This window comes from Pygocentrus nattereri, chromosome 23 (genome assembly GCF_015220715.1).
Source record: "Pygocentrus nattereri isolate fPygNat1 chromosome 23, fPygNat1.pri, whole genome shotgun sequence".
NCBI classification, from domain to species: Eukaryota; Metazoa; Chordata; class Actinopteri; order Characiformes; family Serrasalmidae; genus Pygocentrus; species Pygocentrus nattereri.
The window spans coordinates 532,501-545,000 of record NC_051233.1 but is presented as its reverse complement, the minus strand read 5'-3'; the positions used below and the strand labels follow the sequence as shown (position 1 = coordinate 545,000).

Here is a 12,500-nt window from a genome sequence, read left to right as displayed (position 1 = left end):
AGTTTCAGTGATTAGGACACAGACAGCTTTCAGAAGGACGGAGCATGAAACCAAAACCTTTCAGGAGTTTTCTGGTTTAATTCTGCTGCACTCAGCACTCGACCCGTTCCGCTTCAGGTCCTCCAGAGAAGATTAGAATTTACTAGTTATGTAAACTGATGACCAACCTCTACACAGATCAGCCGGTTTTCCATCTCAGCTAAACAATAAGCCCAAAGTGAGGATAGAAATAACTCCTTCCTCTTTACCTGTTGACTTTAGGCTTAAAGGGGAACTCCACCAAATTTTAAAATTCCCCATAATGCAGTGTGTGAGGTGTAATCAGAGGTTCAGAGGGTTTGGTTTGAAGTGGTTCAGGCGTCTTTACAGCGGTGGTGATGGGAACCAGGCGTTGCCATGACTACAACACAGATATAGACACTTTATTTACCATCCAGAACCACCAGAGAACCTACACGAGTCTTCTGAGCTTATATGGAATGTTGATGATGGAAAACAGTGGAAAATCTGGAATAATGAGTTTTCTTTGGGGACTATTTTGCCGCACAGCGCCCTGCATGTCTCCCAAACTGCTCCGAAATGCTCGGTTTACATCTCAAACAGTTAATTATGTAGAACTTTTGAAAAAGTGGTGGAATTCTCCTTTGTTATCTGGCTAACTGAGGCAATCCCACTGCGTGCAGAGAGGGGGAAAAAAACTAGAACGTCCAGCAGTTTCAGTTCCTTCTCCTCTCCAGGCTCTGCCCACATTTGTTCCTTAGTTCCTTTTGTGAGGTTGAACAGAGATAAATCCTCTTCAGCCAAACGACTGGAAGTTTTTTTCATACAGAACAAATAACCGACTCTAAATGTAGGTATTGTGATATAAACCGAGTCCGTTCTACAGTTTCTCATTAGACTGAATGAATAACCGGCTCTAAATGTAGGTATTGTGATATAAACCGAGTCTGTTCTACAGTTTCTCATTAGACTGAATGAATAACCGACTCTAAATGTAGGTATTGTGATATAAACCGAGTCTGTTCTACAGTTTCTCATTAGACTGAATGAATAACCGACTCTAAATGTAGGTATTGTGATATAAACCGAGTCCGTTCTACAGTTTCTCATTAGACTGAATGAATAACCGGCTCTAAATGTAGGTATTGTGATATAAACCGAGTCCGTTCTACAGTTTCTCATTAGACTGAATGAATAACCGGCTCTAAATGTAGGTATTGTGATATAAACCGAGTCCGTTCTACAGTTTCTCATTAGGCTGAATGAATAACCGACTCTAAATGTAGGTATTGTGATATAAACCGAGTCCGTTCTACAGTTTCTCATTAGGCTGAATGAATAACCGACTCTAAATGTAGGTATTGTGATATAAACCGAGTCTGTTCTACAGTTTCTCATTAGGCTGAATGAATAACCGACTCTAAATGTAGGTATTGTGATATAAACCGAGTCCGTTCTACAGTTTCTCATTAGACTGAATGAATAACCGGCTCTAAATGTAGGTATTGTGATATAAACCGAGTCCGTTCTACAGTTTCTCGTTAGACTGAATGAATAACCGGCTCTAAATGTAGGTATTGTGATATAAACCGAGTCCGTTCTACAGTTTCTCATTAGACTGAATGAATAACCGGCTCTAAATGTAGGTATTGTGATATAAACCGAGTCTGTTCTACAGTTTCTCATTAGACTGAATGAATAACCGGCTCTAAATGTAGGTATTGTGATATAAACCGAGTCCGTTCTACAGTTTCTCATTAGACTGAATGAATAACCGGCTCTAAATGTAGGTATTGTGATATAAACCGAGTCCGTTCTACAGTTTCTCGTTAGACTGAATGAATAACCGGCTCTAAATGTAGGTATTGTGATATAAACCGAGTCCGTTCTACAGTTTCTCATTAGGCTGAATGAATAACCGACTCTAAATGTAGGTATTGTGATATAAACCGAGTCCGTTCTACAGTTTCTCGTTAGGCTGAATGAATAACCGACTCTAAATGTAGGTATTGTGATATAAACCGAGTCCGTTCTACAGTTTCTCGTTAGGCTGAATGAATAACCGACTCTAAATGTAGGTATTGTGATATAAACCGAGTCCGTTCTACAGTTTCTCGTTAGGCTGAATGAATAACCGACTCTAAATGTAGGTATTGTGATATAAACCGAGTCCGTTCTACAGTTTCTCGTTAGGCTGAATGAATAACCGACTCTAAATGTAGGTATTTTGATATAAACCGAGTCCGTTCTACAGTTTCTCGTTAGGCTGAATGAATAATCGACTCTAAATGTAGGTATTGTGATATAAACCGAGTCCGTTCTACAGTTTCTCATTAGGCTGAATGAATAACCGACTCTAAATGTAGGTATTGTGATATAAACCGAGTCCGTTCTACAGTTTCTCATTAGGCTGAATGAATAACCGACTCTAAATGTAGGTATTGTGATATAAACCGAGTCCGTTCTACAGTTTCTGATTAGGCTGAATGAATAACCGGCTCTAAATGTAGGTATTGTGATATAAACCGAGTCCGTTCTACAGTTTCTGATTAGACTGAATGAATAACCGACTCTAAATGTAGGTATTGTGATATAAACCGAGTCCGTTCTACAGTTTCTCATTAGGCTGAATGAATAACCGACTCTAAATGTAGGTATTGTGATATAAACCGAGTCCGTTCTACAGTTTCTCATTAGACTGAATGAATAACCGACTCTAAATGTAGGTATTGTGATATAAACCGAGTCCGTTCTACAGTTTCTCATTAGACTGAATGAATAACCGACTCTAAATGTAGGTATTGTGATATAAACCCAGTCTGTTCTACAGTTTCTCATTAGGCTGAATGAATAACCGACTCTAAATGTAGGTATTGTGATATAAACCCAGTCTGTTCTACAGTTTCTCATTAGGCTGAATGAATAACTGACTCTAAATGTAGGTATTGTGATATAAACCGAGTCTGTTCTACAGTTTCTCATTAGACTGAATGAACAACCGACTCTAAATGTAGGTATTGTGATATAAACCGAGTCCGTTCTACAGTTTCTCATTAGACTGAATGAATAACCGGCTCTAAATGTAGGTATTGTGATATAAACCGAGTCTGTTCTACAGTTTCTCATTAGGCTGAATGAATAACCGGCTCTAAATGTAGGTATTGTGATATAAACCGAGTCTGTTCTACAGTTTCTCATTAGACTGAATGAATAACCGGCTCTAAATGTAGGTATTGTGATATAAACCGAGTCCGTTCTACAGTTTCTCATTAGGCTGAATGAATAACCGGCTCTAAATGTAGGTATTGTGATATAAACCGAGTCCGTTCTACAGTTTCTCATTAGACTGAATGAATAACCGGCTCTAAATGTAGGTATTGTGATATAAACCGAGTCCGTTCTACAGTTTCTCATTAGACTGAATGAATAACCGGCTCTAAATGTAGGTATTGTGATATAAACCGAGTCCGTTCTACAGTTTCTCATTAGGCTGAATCAATAACCGGCTCTAAATGTAGGTATTGTGATATAAACCGAGTCCGTTCTACAGTTTCTCATTAGGCTGAATGAATAACCGGCTCTAAATGTAGGTATTGTGATATAAACCGAGTGTGTTCTACAGTTTCTCATTAGACTGAATGAATAACCGACTCTAAATGTAGGTATTGTGATATAAACCGAGTCCGTTCTACAGTTTCTCATTAGGCTGAATGAATAACCGACTCTAAATGTAGGTATTGTGATATAAACCGAGTCCGTTCTACAGTTTCTCGTTAGACTGAATGAATAACCGACTCTAAATGTAGGTATTGTGATATAAACCGAGTCTGTTCTACAGTTTCTCATTAGGCTGAATGAATAACCGACTCTAAATGTAGGTATTGTGATATAAACCGAGTCTGTTCTACAGTTTCTCATTAGGCTGAATGAATAACCGACTCTAAATGTAGGTATTGTGATATAAACCGAGTCCGTTCTACAGTTTCTCATTAGACTGAATGAATAACCGGCTCTAAATGTAGGTATTGTGATATAAACCGAGTCCGTTCTACAGTTTCTCATTAGACTGAATGAATAACCGACTCTAAATGTAGGTATTGTGATATAAACCGAGTCTGTTCTACAGTTTCTCATTAGGCTGAATGAATAACCGGCTCTAAATGTAGGTATTGTGATATAAACCGAGTCGTGTGTTTTCATGGGATTTGTCTGTAGCTCTGATAGAACAGCTGTGGGCGGAGACTGAACACCTTCCATCAAACATTTTGTTCTACTAGTCAGATTACATGGCATCTCCTAAGTCTCTGACGGTGCTTCTGGTGACCAAAGCGTCATGAGGGTGCGTCCGTCCAGCGGTGCGAAGAGTGGATACAGTTTCTCTTTGAAGTGTCCAGTAAAAGTGTAGATATGTGAGTGTGCCTCTGCGTTATAGAAGGACACCTGACCTTCCTCAAAGTCAAGGTAGATGCCCACTCTCTTGGGCACCAGTGTGAGGGGCAGCAGGGTTTCAGGTTTGGTGCAGGCATAGAACTGCCGAGTGCTCCTCCAGATTACCCAGAATCCCTGGCAGGGGCTCATTGGGAGTCGTCCGTGGCGTTTGGACGATGCTGTGGTCACCCCGATACGCCAGTATCCGTTGTTGGCCACTTCGACCTCCCAGTAATGACGTCCAGAGGAGAAACCCTGCCAGCCCAGAACGCACGGCCAACCATCAAACCTCTGCACGTTAGGCTCCACCTCCATCTCCCTGAGAGCTTCCTGGACACGCTTATGGTCATCTGACACCTGCAGCCAGCGGTGGTTGGTCAGTGGATCCAGAGAAATGTCAACTAGGAGAGAAAAAAGAGGTAAAAAGAGGAAAACAGTACGTTCCACCTTAAATAGTACAGCAGCTACATTCAGGCGCCACAGTGAGTGAATTTACATGCACTTAATAATCCGATCATAATCGGATTGCTGCAGTTATCTGATTATTCAGGCGGTCACGTAAACAGCTCACTCTGATTTCCTGATCAGATTAAGGTGTAGAAATCTGATAAATAGGCTGGACTTTAGCTCAGTAGTCAGATTCCTCAGTCTGAGCGTGTGTGAAAACAGACGGCGGCACCGGAAACGAGCAGCAGCGTCGCCGTGAGACGCAGCCGAACACTTTCAGAGCGACGCTGAAACCAAATACACGCTGGACGAAACGATGGACTGAAATATTCTTCATCGGCTAGACGATGTCTGATCTTATTTCCAGGTAAAGTGACTCGATGTTTAAAAAAGCCGCTCATGAAGTTTGAGTTTGTTATGTTTACGTCACGTCTTCCTCTGTGAGAAATCTGATTACTGTCTGACTCATTCAGACCTGGAGTTTCCCCGATTATCTGATTATGTAAGTGCATGTAAACGTGCAGATCAGATTACTGGCAAAATCTGATTTCCTGCAGTGATCGGATTATAGAGTGCATGTAAATAAACACTGTTACTGCTGCAGCATTTACAGTGGAACAGAAACTTCAAATAAGAAGTCAAGTCTACATGGTTTCAGAGCTCTTTAGGCATGTATGACTGAAGTAACTGGAGTGAGATTAGGGGGAGGTGGAGTGAGATTAGGGGGAGGTGGAGTGAGATTAGGGGGAGGGGGAGTGAGATTAGGAGAGTTGGAGTGAGATTAGGGGAGGTGAAGTGAGATTAGGGGGAGGTGGAGTGAGATTGGGGGGAGGTGGAGTGAGATTAGGGGAGGTGGAGTGAGATTAGGGGGAGGTGGAGTGAGATTAGGGGGAGGTGGAGTGAGATTAGGGGATGTGGAGTGAGATTAGGGGAGGTGGAGTGAGATTAGGGGGAGGTGGAGTGAGATTAGGGGAGGTGGAGTGAGATTAGGGGGAGGTGGAATGAGATTAGGGGGAGGTGGAGTGAGATTAGGGGGAGGTGGAGTGAGATTAGGGGGAGGTGGAGTGAGATTAGGGGAGGTGGAGTGAGATTAGGGGGAGGTGGAGTGAGATTAGGGGAGGTGGAGTGAGATTAGGGGGAGGTGGAGTGAGATTAGGGGGAGGTGGAGTGAGATTAGGGGTGGGGGGACTGAACTTTTGCCAACCTCTCGTTTTAATTTGTTACCTGCAGCGCTGCAGATCCATGTCCACACTGCAAGAAAACCGAACACAGCAAGAATGAAGAACCACAAAATCATTTTCTTCACTGTTTATGAGGCACTAATACAAACAAAAGACCATAATAGAATCTGCAGTTGTGTAATAAACAGACGAGGTACAAAGGGCAGGAACATTTACCTGAATTCGGAATGTACTTTGGAGTTTCTGTCCATAAAATAAATACGAGAAAAAATTCAAGACTATCAGAGAACATAAGAAACGTGGGTCCCATAAGCAGCATTACAACACAGAACTACACAGATCGAGTCGAATGAATGAATTTCACAGTAAATAAATTCACTTTGATCAACATTTTAAGGCTGAAATTAGATTTGTTTTTGTTTTTTGCCAGAATTAAATTATTGCACTTTTTAAGGTGGAACGGAATTTGTTTTATTCACACCGTCTGACCTGCACAGTGGCGTTACTGAGCTTACCTGTTTTCCAGGTACGTTGCTTACATAACAGCCACACCTGAGGAACCAAACCCTGTGAACCCAATTAAATCATAAAATCCAACATCAATTTAACACGTTTGAATTAAAGGAACATAAAAGAGAAGGACAGTAAACCGTAAAGAGTCCAGACTGAACGCTGAGCTGCGCTGAAATGAGCTGGTCATCGTGGAGATGAAGATTAGTCTGTGTTGTGTCTTTATAAAGTCATCTTCAGTCTACAGTGTGGGAGACAATGGAGGAGAAACTCGTCCAGTTGAGCCGGAGATCCGAGTTTAAGGTCTTTATCTGCTGAAGTTCGTCCCTCTCTGTATTATAAACTCCGGTTGTTTGGACGAGGCTGAGCTCCTCAGGGCTTTACAGTAAACTGAGCGCATAAACTTATAAACAGATCAAACTTGGTCTCACGGTTTTTCAGATATTGACTCCAGAATGTTCCACATGTGCTTGTAAACAGATTTTTACAAATTTCTACAAAATATGTAGCAACTGTTTAATACCAGTACACTAGCAACTGCCTAGCAACCATGAGATACTAGATTAACCCCCTAGCAACCACCTGGGACACCACTGGAGCCACCTAGTAACCCCCTGAGACATCTTAGTAACCACCTAGCAGTCCCCTAGGAACACTTTAGCAACCAGCTTGGATACCTTAGCAACAATCAGGTAGCCACCTAAATTTCCATGCCAACCCTTGCAACTATGAGAAGCTAGAGCCTACCTAGCAAACCCCATCACCTGAGATACCATAGCAACCACCGGAAGTAGCATATGAACCACTTCGTTACAGCCTAGCAACCACCTTTGATACCTTAAAAACCACCTAGCAACCATCTGAGATACCAGAGAAATCCAATTTCAAACCAAACCAAACATTCTGCATTTTCTGAACGTTTTCATTTATTAAATCACAAAAATGAAATTTAATAAATATTGAATATATAAATGTTTAATTAAAATAAACAGTCTGACCTGGTCATGTCTGAGCAGAGACCATGTGATGAACTCCAGGAAGGGCAGCAGAGTCAGCAGCTTCTTCTTCCTCAGCTCCAGCTGCCTCAGAGTCTGAGCGAGTTCCTCTCTCATCACCCCACAGCTCTGATTAACACATTCACACCATCACTCACTGTTACTCACCACCACACCCCCGGCCACTTTATCAGAAACCCCTCAGAGTCTGAGTGAGTTCCTCTCTCATCACCCCACAGCTCTGATTAACACATTCACACCATCACTCACCGTTACTCACAACCACACCCCGGCCACTTTATCAGAAACCCCTCAGAGTCTGAGTGAGTTCCTCTCTCCACCCCACAGCTCTGATTAACACATTCACACCATCACTCACCGTTACTCACAACCACACCCCGGCCACTTTATCAGAAACCCCTCAGAGTCTGAGTGAGTTCCTCTCTCCACCCCACAGCTCTGATTAACACATTCACACCATCACTCACCGTTACTCACCACTACACCCCCGGCCACTTTATCAGAAACCCCTCAGAGTCTGAGTGAGTTCCTCTCTCATCACCCCACAGCTCTGATTAACACATTCACACCATCACCCACCGTTACTCACCACTACACCCCCGGCCACTTTATCAGAAACCCCTCAGAGTCTGAGTGAGTTCCTCTCTCATCACCCCACAGCTCTGATTAACACATTCAGACCATCACCCACCGTTACTCACCACCACACCCCCGGCCACTTTATCAGAAACCCCTCAGAGTCTGAGTGAGTTCCTCTCTCCACCCCACAGCTCTGATTAACACATTCACACCATCACTCACCGTTACTCACCACTACACCCCCGGCCACTTTATCAGAAACCCCTCAGAGTCTGAGTGAGTTCCTCTCTCATCACCCCACAGCTCTGATTAACACATTCACACCATCACCCACCGTTACTCACCACTACACCCCCGGCCACTTTATCAGAAACCCCTCAGAGTCTGAGTGAGTTCCTCTCTCATCACCCCACAGCTCTGATTAACACATTCACACCATCACTCACCGTTACTCACCACCACACCCCCGGCCACTTTATCAGAAACCCCTCAGAGTCTGAGCGAGTTCCTCTCTCATCACCCCACAGCTCTGATTAACACATTCACACCATCACTCACCGTTACTCACCACTACACCCCCGGCCACTTTATCAGAAACCCCTCAGAGTCTGAGTGAGTTCCTCTCTCATCACCCCACAGCTCTGATTAACACATTCACACCATCACTCACCGTTACTCACCACTACACCCCCGGCCACTTTATCAGAAACCCCTCAGAGTCTGAGTGAGTTCCTCTCTCATCACCCCACAGCTCTGATTAACACATTCACACCATCACCCACCGTTACTCACCACTACACCCCCGGCCACTTTATCAGAAACCCCTCAGAGTCTGAGCGAGTTCCTCTCTCATCACCCCACAGCTCTGATTAACACATTCAGACCATCACCCACCGTTACTCACCACTACACCCCCGGCCACTTTATCAGAAACCCCTCAGAGTCTGAGCGAGTTCCTCTCTCTCCACCCCACAGCTCTGATTAACACATTCACACCATCACTCACCGTTACTCACCACCACACCCCGGCCACTTTATCAGAAACCCCTCAGAGTCTGAGCGAGTTCCTCTCTCTCCACCCCACAGCTCTGATTAACACATTCACACCATCACTCACCGTTACTCACCACTACACCCCCGGCCACTTTATCAGAAACCCCTCAGAGTCTGAGCGAATTCCTCTCTCCACCCCACAGCTCTGATTAACACATTCACACCATCACTCACCGTTACTCACCACTACACCCCCGGCCACTTTATCAGAAACCCCTCAGAGTCTGAGCGAGTTCCTCTCTCATCACCCCACAGCTCTGATTAACACATTCACACCATCACTCACCGTTACTCACCACTACACCCCGGCCACTTTATCAGAAACCCCTCAGAGTCTGAGTGAGTTCCTCTCTCATCACCCCACAGCTCTGATTAACACATTCACACCATCACTCACCGTTACTCACCACCACACCCCCGGCCACTTTATCAGAAACCCCTCAGAGTCTGAGTGAGTTCCTCTCTCATCACCCCACAGCTCTGATTAACACATTCACACCATCACCCACCGTTACTCACCACTACACCCCCGGCCACTTTATCAGAAACCCCTCAGAGTCTGAGTGAGTTCCTCTCTCATCACCCCACAGCTCTGATTAACACATTCACACCATCACTCACCGTTACTCACCACCACACCCCCGGCCACTTTATCAGAAACCCCTCAGAGTCTGAGTGAGTTCCTCTCTCATCACCCCACAGCTCTGATTAACACATTCAGACCATCACCCACCGTTACTCACCACTACACCCCCGGCCACTTTATCAGAAACCCCTCAGAGTCTGAGTGAGTTCCTCTCTCATCACCCCACAGCTCTGATTAACACATTCACACCATCACCCACCGTTACTCACCACTACACCCCCGGCCACTTTATCAGAAACCCCTCAGAGTCTGAGTGAGTTCCTCTCTCATCACCCCACAGCTCTGATTAACACATTCACACCATCACCCACCGTTACTCACCACTACACCCCCGGCCACTTTATCAGAAACCCCTCAGAGTCTGAGTGAGTTCCTCTCTCATCACCCCACAGCTCTGATTAACACATTCAGACCATCACCCACCGTTACTCACCACTACACCCCCGGCCACTTTATCAGAAACCCCTCAGAGTCTGAGTGAGTTCCTCTCTCATCACCCCACAGCTCTGATTAACACATTCACACCATCACCCACCGTTACTCACCACTACACCCCCGGCCACTTTATCAGAAACCCCTCAGAGTCTGAGTGAGTTCCTCTCTCATCACCCCACAGCTCTGATTAACACATTCACACCATCACCCACCGTTACTCACCACTACACCCCCGGCCACTTTATCAGAAACCCCTCAGAGTCTGAGTGAGTTCCTCTCTCATCACCCCACAGCTCTGATTAACACATTCACACCATCACTCACCGTTACTCACCACCACACCCCCGGCCACTTTATCAGAAACCCCTCAGAGTCTGAGCGAGTTCCTCTCTCATCACCCCACAGCTCTGATTAACACATTCACACCATCACTCACCGTTACTCACCACTACACCCCCGGCCACTTTATCAGAAACCCCTCAGAGTCTGAGTGAGTTCCTCTCTCATCACCCCACAGCTCTGATTAACACATTCACACCATCACTCACCGTTACTCACCACTACACCCCCGGCCACTTTATCAGAAACCCCTCAGAGTCTGAGTGAGTTCCTCTCTCATCACCCCACAGCTCTGATTAACACATTCACACCATCACCCACCGTTACTCACCACTACACCCCCGGCCACTTTATCAGAAACCCCTCAGAGTCTGAGCGAGTTCCTCTCTCATCACCCCACAGCTCTGATTAACACATTCAGACCATCACCCACCGTTACTCACCACTACACCCCCGGCCACTTTATCAGAAACCCCTCAGAGTCTGAGCGAGTTCCTCTCTCTCCACCCCACAGCTCTGATTAACACATTCACACCATCACTCACCGTTACTCACCACCACACCCCGGCCACTTTATCAGAAACCCCTCAGAGTCTGAGCGAGTTCCTCTCTCTCCACCCCACAGCTCTGATTAACACATTCACACCATCACTCACCGTTACTCACCACTACACCCCCGGCCACTTTATCAGAAACCCCTCAGAGTCTGAGCGAGTTCCTCTCTCATCACCCCACAGCTCTGATTAACACATTCACACCATCACCCACCGTTACTCACCACTACACCCCCGGCCACTTTATCAGAAACCCCTCAGAGTCTGAGCGAGTTCCTCTCTCATCACCCCACAGCTCTGATTAACACATTCACACCATCACTCACCGTTACTCACCACTACACCCCCGGCCACTTTATCAGAAACCCCTCAGAGTCTGAGCGAATTCCTCTCTCCACCCCACAGCTCTGATTAACACATTCACACCATCACTCACCGTTACTCACCACTACACCCCCGGCCACTTTATCAGAAACCCCTCAGAGTCTGAGCGAGTTCCTCTCTCATCACCCCACAGCTCTGATTAACACATTCACACCATCACTCACCGTTACTCACCACTACACCCCGGCCACTTTATCAGAAACCCCTCAGAGTCTGAGTGAGTTCCTCTCTCATCACCCCACAGCTCTGATTAACACATTCACACCATCACTCACCGTTACTCACCACCACACCCCCGGCCACTTTATCAGAAACCCCTCAGAGTCTGAGTGAGTTCCTCTCTCATCACCCCACAGCTCTGATTAACACATTCACACCATCACTCACCGTTACTCACCACTACACCCCCGGCCACTTTATCAGAAACCCCTCAGAGTCTGAGTGAGTTCCTCTCTCATCACCCCACAGCTCTGATTAACACATTCACACCATCACTCACCGTTACTCACCACCACACCCCCGGCCACTTTATCAGAAACCCCTCAGAGTCTGAGTGAGTTCCTCTCTCATCACCCCACAGCTCTGATTAACACATTCAGACCATCACCCACCGTTACTCACCACTACACCCCCGGCCACTTTATCAGAAACCCCTCAGAGTCTGAGTGAGTTCCTCTCTCATCACCCCACAGCTCTGATTAACACATTCACACCATCACTCACCGTTACTCACCACTACACCCCCGGCCACTTTATCAGAAACCCCTCAGAGTCTGAGTGAGTTCCTCTCTCATCACCCCACAGCTCTGATTAACACATTCAGACCATCACCCACCGTTACTCACCACTACACCCCCGGCCACTTTATCAGAAACCCCTCAGAGTCTGAGTGAGTTCCTCTCTCATCACCCCACAGCTCTGATTAACA

The 12,500-nt window shown here is 45.6% G+C and overlaps 1 protein-coding gene across 1 annotated transcript in view; it reads right to left on the bottom strand.

The window, feature by feature from the left end:
* Nucleotides 1-4,065: 4,065 nt before the first annotated feature.
* The window catches only part of si:ch211-114c12.5 (zinc-binding protein A33), a 25,767-nt gene continuing 17,332 nt past the window's right edge, over nt 4,066-12,500 (bottom strand). The window contains exons 7-11 of the mRNA XM_037533758.1: nt 7,565-7,690; nt 6,572-6,623; nt 6,273-6,299; nt 6,100-6,126; nt 4,066-4,829 (exon numbers count right to left, since the gene is read on the bottom strand). Of these exons, the coding sequence (XP_037389655.1) occupies nt 4,297-4,829; nt 6,100-6,126; nt 6,273-6,299; nt 6,572-6,623; nt 7,565-7,690 (765 nt within the window). The 3' untranslated portion in view covers nt 4,066-4,296. The remainder of the gene's footprint in view (nt 4,830-6,099; nt 6,127-6,272; nt 6,300-6,571; nt 6,624-7,564; nt 7,691-12,500) is intronic.